Source organism: Myotis davidii, unplaced genomic scaffold (assembly GCF_000327345.1).
Source record: "Myotis davidii unplaced genomic scaffold, ASM32734v1 scaffold128, whole genome shotgun sequence".
Taxonomy (NCBI): Eukaryota; Metazoa; Chordata; class Mammalia; order Chiroptera; family Vespertilionidae; genus Myotis; species Myotis davidii.
In genome coordinates this window covers 4249192-4265828 of record NW_006299719.1, presented here as the reverse complement: position 1 = coordinate 4265828, position 16637 = coordinate 4249192, and the positions used below count along the sequence as shown (strand labels likewise).

The window sequence follows — 16637 nt, the reverse complement described above, 5'->3', positions numbered from 1 at the left end:
GTGTAAACTCTCCAAAGATGTGACCTTATTTTATTATTGTATCTGTCAGGGCCTTGCACATAGTAGGGACTTGCATATTTATGTGTTGCTTACAAGTTAGTAACATCATTTTTCAGTCATCTCTAATACGTTTTTATTTGACCAACCTTCCCAATAAAAGGAAAAGAAAAGCTGTACTCGGTGACATCTCGATGTATGTCACATATTATTTCTTCATTTCTCTTCTTTCTAGTTTCTCTTTCCTTAGCACCCATAGATTATACATAACCCTTTCTATCTGTATGTCACATATTATTTCTTCATTTCTCTTCCTTCTTTCTAGTTTCTCTTCCCTTAGCACCCATAGATTATGCATAACCCTTTCTATCTTAACCTTATTTGTATTATGAATTTCTACTTTGTCTCTCCTTATGAATTTCTACTTTGCTTCACATTGTAGCTATAAATATTTAGAGTGCTCCTTTTAAACCATCTTTTTTTTTCCTACCTACCCACCCCTCTACATACATCTCCACCCCCAAACTACTTCCCAATTTGTCCTTCATTTCTTTCCTTTTGTTGTTGTTGTTGCAGATTCTTTCTTTTTTCTGTTCTGTTTGGCTCCTTTTGGTAGATCATCTTGGGATCTCTGTAATTGAGTAGTTATCTGCCCCCCCGCCTCCCCTTTCTCCCTCTTTTCTCTAAGTATCCTAACTTTGTTTCCTTTCCTTATTAGGAGTTACATTCTCCCTGCTCTTTCCTTCCTGCCTGCACCCTCTAGTCCATTCTTATTAGACTTCTGTAGTGCTTCTTTATTATGCAGAGGTCCAGAAACCCCAGCTCCTTTTCTTCTGCTCTTCAATTAGGCACCTGTTTATAAGCTCAATTGTTTCCATTTCCCCCCCTTCTATTCTGGGTCCCTGAAGTTGGGCCAAGCTTCTGCCTTCATGTGACTGGCTGACTCCCTGAAAAGTTGCATAAGCCTGTTCTCCACTATCCTTCATTTTATTCAGAACGGGTTACTATGCTTTTTTTTTAAAAAATATATTTTATTGATTTTTTACAGAGAGGAAGGGAGAGAGATAGAGAGCTAGAAACATCGATGAGAGAGACATCGATCAGCTGCCTCCTGCACATCTCCTACTGGGGATGTGCCCACAACCCAGGTACATGCCCTTGACCGGAATTGAACCTGGGACCTTTCAGTCCGCAAGCCGACGCTCTATCCACTGAGCCAAACCGGTTTCGGCGGATTACTATGTTTTTGTTTTCCTTTCCTGACACACTCTTCCTGGCTAAAGTGCATTCAGATAGCTTCATGGGCCACTTACCTTCATGATATATGATAGTCCCTCAGTATCCAAAAGGATTGGTCCCAAGAACCCCTGTCGATACCAAAACCCACAGATGCTGAAGCTCCTTATATAAAATGGCGTAGTAGTTGTATATAACCCATGCATTTCCTCTTGTGTACTTCAATTCATCTCTAGGTCACTTACAATGCCTAATAATACACTGTAAATCAATGAGGCATGTGGCCCGCTGGCCGCGAGTTTGACATGCTTGCTGTAAATGCTAAATAAGTAGTTGTTATACTGTATTGCTTAGTGAATAATGACAAGGAAAAAAAGGCTGTACATGTTCAGTCCAGACACAACCATTTTAGGCCTCACTACTTAGTACCAGGGTCAGCAATGGTATAACTTTTTCCCCAAATGTTTTTCATCCATGGTTGGTTGAATCCATGGTTGCAGATGACAGAGGATATATATAGATGGTTGACTATCTTTAGTTTTTTCCTGTAACATCTTGTAACAGAAAACCTAGTAGGGCAATCTGTTTCTAAGTGAAATCTCCTGGCATTATCTAGTTGTCACAGGTGATTTTTCTTTCTATATATATTGAATTCAGAGAGAAGAAGGGAGAGGAAAAGAGAGAGAGAAACATCAATGATGAGAGAGAATCATGGATTGGCTGCCTCCTGCACGCCCCCTACTGGGGATCAAGCCCACAATCCTGGGCATGTGCCCTTGACCAGGAATCAAACCCAGGATCCTTGAGGCCACAGGCCGATGCTCTATCCACTGAGCCAAACCGGCTAGGGCGTCACAGGTGATTTTCATTCTTACATTCTTTATCTTAACCCCTTACCATCTACCACTTACAGTAGTTCAGTTAATACAGCCTAGGAGTAATCTGGCTGAGTCACAGTGAGTCCTGCATATTCCCAGAGAGATGGCGTGAATTGTTTTAGCCTGGGCCTGTCTACGTTACTCATCAGGCTTGGCCCTCTTTCTCCTGTTACTGTCACTAATATAGTCCAGTTTTTCTACCTTCCTGAAGCCCATATCACATTGCTCATGACAGGGATGAAATGCTTCATTTCAATCTGGATGCATTCCAGTTGGATTAATCAATCACAGTGTTCCTAGGCAACCACATGTATTGATTCCACAAAGCAAATCCTCTGAAAAGGTCCTCTCACTGTTTTATCCTCCTGAAAACTGGATACGTTCTCTTTCTTGCCTGCCTTTTGTCTTCTGGATCTCCTGTAAGTCTCAGAAAAGGCATAATGACAGACGTACCAGCATCAAGTTTCAGAGCAGAGCTGTTTGATTCAGGTAGCCTGGGTGGGAGACCTGGCTCTACCAGTTTTTTAATCTGAGTGATCTATTTTATTTCTCTTAGTCCCTTTTCCTCATGGGTACAATTAGAGTCATACAGTACTTATTTTACTGAGTTAGGTGAAATATTTTTCACAGTGTTTCACTGGGGAACATAAAATGTTTAACATGATTCTTGGCACATGCTGCAGTCAACAGATGTTACTGGATTTTTCTGTTGACCATAGAGTTTACAGAATGTTAGTCCTGGAAGAGACCGTAGACATCATCTAGTTTGAAAGATGAGCAAACAGCTATGTAGACAGTGCTTAGAGCAGTATCTTACTTAAAGCCTGATTATGAGCCCTGGCTGGGTGGTTAAGTAGGTTTGAGCATTGTCCCCTTTCACCTAGGTGTTGTGGGTTCAGTTCTTGGCCGGGGCCCATCAATATTTCTCTCACACGTTGATGTTTCTCTCTCTTAAAAAAAATTAGTAAAGCCAAAACCGGTTTGGCTCAGTGGATAGAGCGTCGGCCTACGGACTGAAAGGTCCCAGGTTCGATTCCGGTCAAGGGCATGTACCTGGGTTGCAGGCACATCCCCAGTGGGAGATGTGCAGGAGGCGGCTGATCGATGTTTCTCTCTCATCGATGTTTCTCTCTCATCGATGTTTCTGACTCTCTATCTCTCTCCCTTCCTCTCTATGAAAAATAAATAAAATATATTTAAAAAAAAATTAGTAAAAACGTATCTTTGGTGAGGATTAAAAAACACACATAAAACCTATTTATGAAACATGTATAGTCCCCAACATTAATACCTTCCAAAGACTAAACTGAGGTTAAAACACACACACACACACACACACACACACTCTTTGTTTTAAAGAAAACATAAATGGAAAGATGTTGATACTATATTATTTAATGAATATGTTGATTATATCAAAGACATCTTAAGACTAGAGGGTTAATTTGCAGGACAAGTGAGGGAAACCATCCAAACAAATCGCTTTTTCTTCTTCTTCTTTTTTTTTTAAAGGTGACTGGGTGCAACTTTAGATTGCCTTGTCAGGGAAAGCAAATCTCTGAGGAAGTGACATTTATTTGTTTGTTTATTTATTTATTATTTTTAAAATATATTTTTATTGACTTCAGAGAGGAAGGAAGAGGGAGAGAGATAGAAACATCAGTGATGAGAGGTAATCATTGATCGGCTGCCTCCTGCACCCCCGACACTGGGGGATCGAGCCTGCAACCCAGGCAATGTGCCCTGGCTGGGAATTGAACCATGACCTCCTGGTTCATAGGTTGAGGCTCAACTGCTGAGCTACGCCACTGGGTGCCAACAAGTTTCTTCATAAGTGATTTAAACTTGGCAAAACTAGTGTAATAAGGGAGTAATTAAGAGTCAAGATCATGGCAAACCAAGTGAATAAGCACAGCATATATTGTCAGGTTTTAATGATTAAAAAATCCAAGAGATTACTTGCTGAATGTTTATGTCAGTTATCTTTTGTGTTTACTGAATCATAAAAATGCCAACATTTCTGCTGTAAGTCATAAATTTAGGAGCCAGTCAGCAACTGCCCTAGAGAAACAGGTTCAGGAGACCTGTGGGCCTGAGTTTACCTGTTATTTCTAAAAAAACTGTGCCTTTGGATCGACTATTGGGTCCAGTTCTTTGTATTTTTATTTGGGGGAGGTAAGAAAGGGAACAGTATCAGGGATCCTGGAACATTTTAAGATGTATATATTTTTGAAAAGTTAGAATAGGAATGGTTGTTAAAATAACAAATAGTCAAGTAATGAAACATTTTCAAGTGATCTCTTATTTAAAATAAAAACCTTTGTTCTTTTCAGCGACCTTTGGCTTTGGGAGCTGATATTTGTATGTATTCAGCAACAAAATATATGAATGGTAAGACATGCAGAATCTACACTTTGAAAGTTCTTTTCCATGAATCGATGAAAATAGTGTAGGGCTATTTTTGACATTTTTGATCCCTTTTCTTCCACTATTATTTAGGTTTTCTCTGTGACTCATGTAGCAAGTAAAAAAATTACACTTTGATTAAATATAAGATTTCATTTATAACAGGTCTAACTATGCTCATGATTTATGAGCAGAGGATTAAATTTTACTATAAAAGATTATACTTTCATCCTGCTTACAGCTTTAAAAGAAACATTTACATTTTTTTAGAATGAAATTTCCAGTTTTTTTCTCTCTTTTTTAAAAATATATTTCATTGATTTTTTTACAGAGAGAAAGGGAGAGAGATAGAGAGTCAGAAACATCGATCAGCTGCCTCCTGCACATCCCCCACTGGGGACGCGCCTGCAACCCAGGTACATGCCCCTGACCGGAATCGAACCCGGGACCCTTCAGTCCTCAGGCCGACGCTCTATCCACTTAGCCAAACCGGTTTCGGCAAAACATTTACTTTTTATATGATTTTTATTTTATTATTTTGAGTATGGCTTTTGCTATTATAAAATAAAGTTTATTTAAACTTATTCTAGAGGGCTTTTTTCCAGAATTCGCTCAAGTGAAAATCACATTTTAGAAATTATAAATTGAAGTAAAAACAATTATAAATTGAAGTTAAAATTGTTATTAACTTAACAGTGTTTGTTTTTTCTCAGGCCACAGCGATGTTGTAATGGGCTTAGTGTCTGTCAATTCTGAGAGCCTCCATGAAAAGCTCCGATTCCTGCAGAATTGTGAGTATTTAAAAAATCTGGATTATTTCATGGTTTCACAGGGGCTACATGTAATCTTTTTTTTTTTTTTTAAAGATTGAAGCTTTCTTTTTTTTAAATATATTTTATTGATTTTTTACAGAGAGGAAGGGAGAGAGATAGTCAGAAACATCAATGAGAGAGAAACATCAATCAGCTGCCTCCTGCACATCTCCTACTGGAGATGTGCCCGCAACCCAGGTACATGCCCTTGATCAGAATCGAACCTGGGACCCTTCAGTCCCCAGGCTGATGCTCTATCCACTGAGCCAAGCCGGTTTTGGCTACATGTAATCTTTTTATTTCCACTAAATGCTGTAAAGTGATAGCATTCTATTAATTTAGAAAGAAATCAGAAAAAAATTGGGTATTTAGAGGAAAATAGAAAAATGGGGTTATAAAGATTTAATTATCGCGTAATGGAGCTTTACAGCATGACACACAGGATGAGTTGTGTTTTTTCAAAATCCATGTTAATTTTGATCATATTGTGGTTAAAGCCCAAGTGGATTTTTAGTTTTAAGACTTAATGAATTTTTTTTCTTTTCTTTAAACACCAACATTTGGTGTGATGACTTTCTTATATTATACTTTTTATATCTGAAATGGTGGTGAATTTTAAATAGCACATAAGATATAAACAAAATTTTCATCAGATGTCTGTCTACACATCACTTCCTGGTTAGATTGTTTAGTTATCCCAGGATAGATAGGAGTTATTTTTAAGAGACTTCAATTAATTATTACAGTTTGACAAACACATAAGATACAAACATAATTAGGGATACAAGTGCCCTTCTAGGAAGTAAATATTAAAGTAACAAAAGGGGGCTCTGAGGATGGAAACTAAAACTTACTGCTTGTTAAGTTTCATTTGTAAAAAGTCGGAGTGTGGTCCATATCCTGGAGGCATGTAAAGTCATAGGCTGCTTTAGACAAAAGCTAAATAGACTATCCGTTGAACGTTCAGTAATAACAGGAACTGAACTGCTTTTTTCTCTATATGTTGTAATACTTTTTCAAAGAAATACAAGGCTCAGCTCTGTGCAGTATGCCATTTTATTAAGGTCATAGAAAGGACTGTTTATGTTCATATTCGAAAAGTTACTGTGTTTGTACATAATTTTTAGGATATTCCTTTTCCCTCTCATTTTAAAGCCCATTCCTCTAAGCATAAGTTATGCTCCATTCTCATGCTTCTGATTTGAGATATTAATTCCCCCCCCGCCCCCCCTGACACCTAAAACTCAAGCATTGGGTTTTGTAGCTAGCTTCTCAGAGACACTATCATGAAAAAGAGGGGTCAGAAAATGTTGGGGATTCCTACCCACCTTCAACACTAACCCAGGATATGTTTATTTTGCAGCAATTGGGGCAGTCCCCTCTCCTTTTGACTGTTACCTCTGCAATCGAGGTCTGAAAACACTACAAGTCCGGATGCAGAAGCATTTTGAAAATGGAATGGCAGTTGCTCAGTTTCTGGAGTCACATCCTCTGGTGGAAAAGGTTATTTACCCTGGTATGTTAATCTGAGTTCTAAGCACATATTCTTGGGATTGTAAGGCTTATCCTAAGCATCCTGTGTATGTAACATTTATTTGTAAGTTAGGTGCTTTCATATATTTTCATGTTCACTAATTATTGAATGCTGCTGGGTGTCAGCTCTGTGGTGGTTCTGGTGGTAAAGAAGATAGACATGATCTATGGCCTTGTGTTGCCTAGTGGATGCTTGGATGTTAAGAAATTAGTCTTACCCAGCCGGGGTGTCTCAGTGGTTGAGTGATGACCTATGAACCAGGAGGTCATGGTTTGATTTCCCGGTCAGGACACACTCAATCTCCAGTGTGAGGCATGTAGGAGGCAGCTGATGATCAATGATTCTCTCTCATCATTGATGTTTCTATCTCTCTCTTCCTCTCCCTTCCTCTCTGAAATCAATAAAAACATTTAAAAAAAAATGAAATTGGTCATATGCATTAGAGCAGCAATTTTCAGCCTTTTAAATCTCATGGCACAGATAAAGTAATTATTAAAATTCTGTAGTGCACCAAAAAAAAAATTCTATTTTTTGCCAATCTGACAAAAAAAAAGATACAATTTTGATTCATTTATGTCAGACAGCTATTGTTGTGTTGTTGTTATTATTATTATTTATATTTTTATTGATTTCAGAGAGGAAGGGAGAGGGAGAAAGAGATAGAAACATCACTGATGAGAGAGCTACCTCATTGATCAGTTACCTCCTGCAAGCCCCCTACTGGGGATCAAGTCCCCAACCCAGGCATGTGTCCTGACTGGGAATCAAACTGTGACCACCTGGGTCATGGGTCGATGCTGGGTCACTGAGCCACACCGGCTGGGCCATTAGCTCTAACTTTTTTCTGATTTAGGTTGGAACTTGATACATCTCTATTACTTACACCCATCAAAATCCCCCCAAAGTTCTCTTCCTTTTGGAATTCCTTCAGATCTAACAACCTGAAGAAAGGCTCATGTGGAGTTAGCAGACTTACATGTTACTGTTTGAATCTATTTTGCCAGTGGTTTGAATTGTGGTGGTCTTAAGTAAATAGCTATTTTAAACTCTTAGATGTACAGGAGAATTAAGCCTGATTCCTACCCTCAAATAACTTTAATAAGCCAAGGCAAAAATACAAGGTGGGCAAAAGTAGTTTTATAGTCATGAGTATATGAAACACAGAATTTATTCTTATATTATTATTTATTAATTATTGTATTATTTTTCATAGAGTCAATGTAAACCTACTTTTGCCTCATCCTGTATCAATGCTAGTAAGTGCCCTATATGTACATTTTGAATGAGTGAAGGGAGAAATGTTTTGGGCTGTGAACTGAAGAATGGGTAGCATTTGTTAAAAAGGCTTGGACAAGGCATTTCAGATTCATTCAGTAAATATTAATTGCCAGCTACGGACCAAGCTTTGTACTAGCAACTGGAATCCAATTATCAACAAAAGGAAAAGATTTCTTATGGAACTGTTGGGAGCCCGGGGACAGGCACCATGTGTGAGATGGTGGGTCAGACTGGACCTGGGTTCAGCAACCTTGGTACTTGAGTTCAGGCTAGGAGAGAATTCAGAGCCCAGACTCAAACTATAAGAGAACATTTATTTAGAAAATTACAGAGGTAGAAGTAATTCATAGAGGAAATGGGCTGAAGAAACAAGTTATAGAGGCAGAGGAAGGGCCCTTGGAGTGTGGGAGTGAGGAAGTTAAAGATGATACAAGTTGGGAGGGGGAGGGAAAAGCCTGGGCATGCTCCTGCTGGCTTCTCTGTCTTAAGGGCGTTAAGGGTGGAGATTTTAGGGGAAGATCTCAATAGAATATTCAGCAGCTCTCCAGGTGTGTTCTTTCAGGGTCAGGTTCTCCACTGATTGTCTGGTCAGCGCCAGGGCAGGGGGTCATTATCCAATGCAGCTGTCCTTGAGGTCAGCCTTGGTGTAGCTGGTCTGGTTTTGCTGTTTTTCTGGGCCGGGAGCTGAAATACAACTGAGGCCTAGATGTTATCTGTAGGGACAAAGATCAGGGGGTCCAGATCTCATGACCAGCGATATGCGAGGGAGGAAAGGTCATCCTGGGATGATGTCCCGCCTGCAGTTGTCCTTTTTGCACTCGGGGCTTTCCTCCCTGGTGACCTTTTGTACCTGGCCCATCGTCCTTGCTCTGCTCATGTTTGTCTAACTGTCTATGACAGAACTAGGTTGGTGAATAAGACAAATATTAAGCAGGACAATACAGAAGGATGTAATTAACAAGGGGTAGGGCAGTCAGTGTAGAGAATGTTCCAGGCAAAGGTCCTGACGATAACCGGAACGGTGAGCGATTTAAGCAAAAGTGTGGAAAACTTATTACAAGCAGATTCAGACTACCCTTATGGGGAAGGGGGTGCCCAATAATGGACTGCCCCCCGCTCAAGCCTTGTAGTCCAGGGGTATATATTTGCTACAAGCCTGCTCTATGTCTACCTGTGTCATCACCTGATTGATTCCCTCAGTTGTTCTTGCCCAGCAACGGACCTGAACTTTCCCTGTTTCTATGTGTTCTTTCTCTGTCCCTGTGCTGAACTTTCCCTGTTTCTATTCATCAGTTCACCTTATTGTTGCAGGCCCTCCCTTATTTTCCCATGCCTCCCGCTTTGAGTCCAGAAACATTTTATAATTTCTGCATGGTCGGTTCCTGTGGTGAGGCTGCTCACACTGCCGTGTCTGCCCTGCCTATGTTCCACCTGCCTTTGTTTTCCACTGGACCCCTGTCCCATCTGTCTGTGTTTCAAATGAACCCTTTCACTGAGATGAAAATAGGGTGTGGTACTTCTGGTGTAAAGAAAGCTGGTGTGGCTAGAGCATGGAGAGCATAGAAAAGAGATAGAAAGGACGCCAGAGAGAGAAAGACGGGCCAGAACCAGCAGCCAGCTGAGACCATCGGGTAAAGCTCATGATTAGGCTTATTTGTAGTTTACTTGAGCAAACTGATTTTTTTGTTTTGTTTTGAAATTACTTGTTTGACTCTAAAATAAGACTTTATTACAGGGCTGCCCTCTCATCCTCAACATGAGTTGGCAAAGCGTCAGTGCACAGGTTGCCCGGGGATGATCACCTTTTATATTAAGGGCGCCCTTCAGCACGCTGAGGCTTTCCTCAAGAGCCTAAAGGTAAGCTTTCAAAACAGGTTATTAAATTCTAGGGGTAAGACCTTCTTATGGCAGTTTATTATCTCTCACTTCCATCCAACTCAGATGCATGTTTTTGTACCTGCAGGTCACACCTACAAACCTCTTTATCATGAAATGCATTGGGTTAGAAAATGGCTTTGATGTGGTAGCAGATATCTGAATATGTTTATTTATTTAGCTCTCCAGAGCCTGCTATCAATTTGAGAAAGACAGGATGTTCTAGCGCATAGGTTTTCAAATTTATTTAAAAGTAAACCCCTTTTGCCCTAGCTGATATGGCTCAGTGGATAGAGGATTGGACTGTGGATTTAAGGATCCCAGGTTTGATTCCAGTTAAGGGTATATGCCTGAGTTGCAGGCTCAATCCCCAGTAGGGGGGTGTGCAGGAAGCAGCCAATCAATGATTCTCTCTCAGCATTGATGTTTCTATCTCTCTCCCTCTCCCTTCCTCTCTGAAATCAATAATTTAAAAAAAAAGTAAACCCCTTTCCCAAATGAAATATTATGTGAGACCTCAAAGTAAGTAAGTTGCTGTTAGTGCAATACCTGAAGCTATGCTGGAACCCAGCCCAAGAATGGCTTTCCAAACCCGTGGCCTCCCAGGATGCAGCTGCCTGGAGTGAGGGAAGGGAAGGCCTTTGTCTAATTCCACAGTGGCAGGAAGTTATCAGGGGCTCAGGGAGAGTCCTACATAACCACACACTAAGCTTTCATTGATCAACCTCACACAATACACTGAGTTTTAAATACTATCGGTATAAAGAATAGGGTGCTACCAGATTTGTCAAAGCCCTACTGGTCCATCTCTGAAATCAGAAAAATAGAAGTGTGTATTTAATTTAATATGGCTGTGAGAGTAATTTTTTAAATATTTATAAAATTCTTTGCTACTATAACACTAACTACCAAAACTGAGTTATTTTTTCTTCTATTCCAGGGGGCAGTTTAATGGATGTATTAATTTAATAAGTGATACATACTAACAAATAAGTACTTAAACATTTAGATATTTTTCTTTAAAGGGTAACTGTAACTGGACAATCAATGGGTCCACACTGCCTGTCACTAGAGCCAATTAAGCAGAGAAGGGATTGAATCATCCACAAAAATCTGCTCTGCAGCCCCCTATAAACCAGCTGCTTATATAGGGTAGGTCAAGGATTACATGGGGAAGTAGGCAGTACAGGAATGGGAAAGTAGGCAATACGGGATGGGACTCCATTGTTTGGGCAACAAGGTTGTTAATCCTTCCATGATAATAGGCAGGTCTTGAATGAGAATGGACTGCATTCCAAGGTTGACTCCCAGGTCCCAGGGGTTTACAGCTCCCAGCCAGAGTAGACTGTCCTTTCCTTAACCAGAATAAAGCAATCATGGTTAACAGAGCATAATTAATATTTTCCATAACCATAACAGTCCCCAATATTCTTTGTGCCCCTAACCACAGAGCTAGGTCTCAGATGTAGTAATTCTGAGGTTTTAGAGCTCAGGTTAAGTATTGTTCATGTATAGGGCCAATTAGGAAGATATAGGAGGTTCTCCTTTATCAACTTTTAATGTTGTGAAAGTTTATACATAGTATGTCTAATTAATGAAATCATTGTTAGGGATTCTATTCTCATTTTTTTCTCTGACTTTCTTTCCCAGTTATCGTTTATTCATAATCACTATTTCCCATCCTCTGTCCCGGGGCCATTTTATTAAAAACATTTACTTTTAGATATTTGTATTTTTATTTTGGTGGAAGAACTAAATTAATTTTTTCTTTGCTATAGTTATTTACTCTGGCTGAGAGCTTGGGAGGATATGAGAGTCTTGCTGAGCTTCCGTAAGTATGTTTTTCTTTTTCATAGTATTTTACCTTTGATGTCAGTTTTAATGATCATTTGATAAAGGAATATGATAAAACCCGAAATAATTCCAGATATTTAATGATCAGAAGAGCATGGTACTATTTAATCAGAATGGATTCTGACTCAATAGAATGGAGACTGATGAAATCTCATGGAGACTCTTATCAGTGTTCTCTAGAATTTACTTCCACGCCTGTTCTGTCTGAAGGACATTCCAGCAGAAGTTGTATGTCGGGCTTTCCGCCTTTGGCCCAGGACTACTTGTTCTATCCCACTCCGCCCTGAAAGGGAGGTGAAGACTTTGTCCTGGAAGGGCTGATTTCAAGGCTCCCTGAGAAATGGGGAATGTGTCTCTGATGAAACACCTCCACGCCTTGAGTGTCAGAAGAGGGCCCACCTAGCTACCATCAAATATCTAAGAAAAGATTTCAATCAAGGTGTAGAAAAGCAGGCAAGAATGTATTGACTGCAGCAAAAACACGTAGGACAGTGACACAAGGAAGGGCATAGGAGAAGCAACAGGAGAGCCTAGGCTGGGCTGCTTTGGCTCACTGGGAAGTCAGAGAAAAGGGGCCCTGGGGACAGGGTCAGGGGGTTAGCCTGGGGCAAGCTGCTACTGCCCATTGCTCTCCTGGTTACACGTCTCTTGGGGCCCCTTGGAGTTTAGGAGATAGGTGCCTGTGCGGGGAGGGGGAGGAAGTGCAGCACCTTATTTTACAGACAAGGAAACAAAGATTCAAAAAGTTTTGCTGAACCCTCAAATATCACGTGGGAATATGTTAGCAACTTAACTCTTGAGGCTTTGCAGTGAGGGGAGGTAAAAGCAGCCTGGATCTGGAGTTGATGCCTATTCTACCAATTAACCTTTAAGCTTCAATTTTTTTATCCATAAAATGGGCTTAACATTTGAAATAATGATTATCATTTATTGATTACCCATCCCACCAAGCATTCCTGAATTATGTCCTGACTTCATTGTATGTTACTATGACCATATGATATAATTATTGCAGTGGTCAATCAAGAACATTACCTAATAATTTTCAATTGCTTGTGTGTTTTAATTTCTATACACATTTCTGGAATAACTATGTTCTGGAAGCATTGTACTGAGGGGTATTAGAGATGACCAAAATTTGGGCACATTTTCTGCTCTCTCATCATAGTTTACAGTTTCTGAGTAGAGTTAGGCAATTTCACAAAGTTAAAAAGAAGAAATGATGCCCCCCAAAATGATTCAAATAATTAAGAAGATAACACTTAGAGGTTTTGTTCATCTTTCAAGGAAATGCCTGTTAAGTCTGGATGCACAAGAGGGCACACTCAGCATATGAAAATGGGTTATTTTTCATAGTAATGAAGTGTGTATTACTTTAAGGCGAGTCTTAAACCTCTCCTGGTTTGTTTAGGGATTTGGTTTTAAGTTGCTTGGCCCTCAGACGCTCCTGCTAAGCCATAACCCTGCAGCCTGTAGAGGAGTGAATTTAGGTCAAGAGCTTGCTGTTCTATCACCCGCCTTCTGTGTCTCCCAGCTTGGCTGCAACTGGTGCAGCATTGTAATCAGAGAGGGAGGAAGCCGAGCCAGTGTGCACTGGGTTGGTCTCCCAGCCTGAAAACATGTGTTAATTTTGTGACCTTAGAAAAATTGTTTATCCGCTCTCAACCGCAGTTTTCTCCATTGTAGAATGTGGATAATACTGTGCCCAGCTCTTAGGGTTGTTGTGAGAACATGGGAGAAAATAATGCCTCAACTAATGCCTTGGTTCATATTAAGTGCTCAGTAAATGTTAACTACTCTTATAGATCATTTTTTATCAGGCATTTAGTACATTACTATATTGCAGGTACATGGAAGTGCTTCCATTAAGGACTGGTTATCAGGCATTTAGTACATTACTATATTGCAGGCACATCCCAGGTACATGGAAGTGCTTTATATATGTTCCTTCCATTAAGGACTGTGACACACTTTTGAGATAGATGTTATATCCAGTTTTTATCCATTAAAATTAAATTATTGCACCTAAATGACCTACAGTACCTGTTTTATGAGCAGCATACAATAAGTGATAGCTACTATTATTTCAGATAAGGAAATGCACTCTGAGGAGAGGTAAGTTTTACAAGCCCACACAGCCAGTATGTGGGGGGGCTGAGATTCATACCCACATCTATTGGTCTCAGAGGCCTAAGTTCTTATTTCTACCTGTGCATGCTCTGTTAGGGAATTAAGAGCCTGAAAAGGCAGAACATTTTGAGGAGGCTGTTTACATATAAAACTTAGAGCAGTGAAAGAAGATACCCACTTACTTTGACCACGACTGAGATTTTCTTTCCATGGGCCTGAAGTGAGGAAGGAGAAAGCAGCTTAGGCATTGATTTTACTGGCAGTGTGCAGGGAGAGGTTGAGTGTTGGTGGCAATGTCAGTATTAGAGTTCAGAAAGACTATAAGCCCCTCTGTGATGCCTCAGCCCACAGAGATCTCCCCCGCCACTGAACTCTGGCAGTCCTAGTTTTCATACGGGTTTGTGTTGCCTCTTCTGTTTTGTGAATTGCCTTAGTCTCTAGCTCCTGCTTTGTTATCTAGAGTAAAGAAAATATCTCATAAAACCTCATTTTTATTAGTTTCCTAACTCTCACTATAATGCCTGACCCACAGTAGGTGCTTTGCCTTTACACCTGGGTTTTGTGCCAGAATTCCTGTTGCATACTGGGGGCTACTAGTGATCCTGGTTGCCTTTTCCAGATCTGCCTAGAAGGTCCAGTTCTGGATTGATTCATTGATCCAGAAGAAATTAATTCTGACTGGCTCTTGGTCCCAGAGGCCTCTTGTAAGTTCAGCTGGTTGGTCATGGGGTATGATTTCTGACCAAGGTCTCATTCAGACAAGGGATTAAAATCCACACACTGGAGACCCTGTCTTTCCCTCCTGCATAGGGGTGCTTGACTAGCACCTTCAGTGTCTGGATTGAGTATTCCTTACTGATGCTACAAATTAATAAAAGAGTTTGGATTTCACTTAAATGACTAGAAAAGATAATATTAACAATTCCTTTTTTTTGCCTATGAAAAATTATAAGTGTATGAAGAATTTGATATTTAGAGTAGAAGAAATTGGAAGATGATTGCAATTTATGATTCAGAATATGCCTCCATTGATATAATATAGTGACAAAAAATTTGCTCACTCTGGGCCCAGCCGGTGTGGCTTAGTGGTTGAGCATTGACCTATGAACCAGGGGGGTCGTGGTTCAAGTCCCAGTCCAGGCACATGCCTGGGTTGCAGGCTCCATCCCCAGTGGGGGGCCGGAAGTTGCAGGAGGCAGCCGGTCAATGTTTCTCTCTCATTGATGTTTCTCTTTCTCCCTTCCTCTCTGAAATCAATAAAAATATACATTTTTAAAAAATTTGCTTATTCTTCCTTCCAGGGCAATTATGACCCATGCATCAGTGCCTGAGAGTCACAGAGAGGCACTTGGAATTAGCGACACACTGATTCGACTCTCTGTGGGCTTAGAGGATAAAGAAGACCTACTGGAAGATTTAGATCAAGCGTTGAAGAAAGCAGTAAGTTTTATTACTTTAGTGTTTTTGGGTGTGTGTGCATGAAAGTGGTGCTTAATCTTGGGGCTGGGGCTCATATTTATAAAGAGGCCTCGCTATGAATGCTTACAGGTTTTTCCCTTCTCTTCCTACAATAAACAGGGTGTGTAAAAGTGCATAGAACTTAGTCGAAGTGCAGATTTAAAAGATGGTAGTATTCAGAAGAGTCCTTTGGGGAGGTGAAGTCATTGCTAGCATGTTTAATAACCTGTTTTTCATGTGCACTGTTTTTACAGCACCGTCCAAATGCATATTGAACCTAGCATACCAGAACTGCTATTAGAAGTTGCTTCCTGAGAGATCAAATATTCTGAATAATCGAATGGACCATTAATGAACTTTTATAGATTTTCGAGTGAAAATTTCAAGGCACCTCATTACCTTTCACACAACTGTAATCTTCCTGGGATCATTCCTGTTTTCCACAGATTCCTCTTTACCTTATTGTCATTGACAGGTCAATTCTGTTAATACCTTTTTGTTAATTTTGGCATACAGTTGCCTTTGAAGGAGGTGAAAGTTGTGTTGCTTTTTGGGATTATTCTCTTTTATTCATAGCTTAAGAATTATATTGATCATGTTTACAATATAGTGATAATTCACTTTTGATGTTTTCTGAAGAACTTAAATTATTAAATGAATGTTTTTAAATCAAGTGTGATTTTTCATATCGTTGAAAACAGCACTTAAAGCAACGGTTTACACTTAATTACCATAAACCAAATATCACATGCCTGTAAAGTCTACTGTGAAATTCTACTGATTTGAGATGGTGTTTACTATTTAAAAAAAATAAATCTAATTATCAAATCCATTCCATTGTGATGTTTCTATATTATGTGTAATTAACTTGGATTCCTGGCCCTATGAGTTCTTAGCTCTTATGTTAATTTTATCAATTCAATTGTAGAACTATGATACCCAAATCTTAGTGTTTGCAGATTAGTTACAAATTCTATACATAGAAGGTCAAAAAGCCACCTTTATAGACAGAAATAATACTTTTTTAGGTTTTATCTGAAACAATAGGTTTGTGAGGCTAAAGGAAGAAAATATGTAAAACAGAATTTTTTATAATTGAAATGCATTACAAGTTATTGTCGCCCTAACCGGTTTGGCTCAATGGATATAGAGTGTCAGCCTGTGGACTGAAGGGTCCCA

At 39.7% G+C, this 16637-nt stretch overlaps 1 protein-coding gene across 1 annotated transcript in view; it reads left to right on the top strand.

The window, feature by feature from the left end:
- Window positions 1-15746, top strand: part of CTH (cystathionine gamma-lyase) — a 23406-nt gene extending 7660 nt beyond the window's left edge. The window contains exons 5-11 of the mRNA XM_015571889.1: window positions 4445-4502; window positions 5231-5308; window positions 6693-6845; window positions 9877-9998; window positions 11795-11847; window positions 15302-15440; window positions 15713-15746. Of these exons, the coding sequence (XP_015427375.1) occupies window positions 4445-4502; window positions 5231-5308; window positions 6693-6845; window positions 9877-9998; window positions 11795-11847; window positions 15302-15440; window positions 15713-15733 (624 nt within the window). The 3' untranslated portion in view covers window positions 15734-15746. The remainder of the gene's footprint in view (window positions 1-4444; window positions 4503-5230; window positions 5309-6692; window positions 6846-9876; window positions 9999-11794; window positions 11848-15301; window positions 15441-15712) is intronic.
- The last annotated feature ends 891 nt before the right edge of the window (window positions 15747-16637 follow it).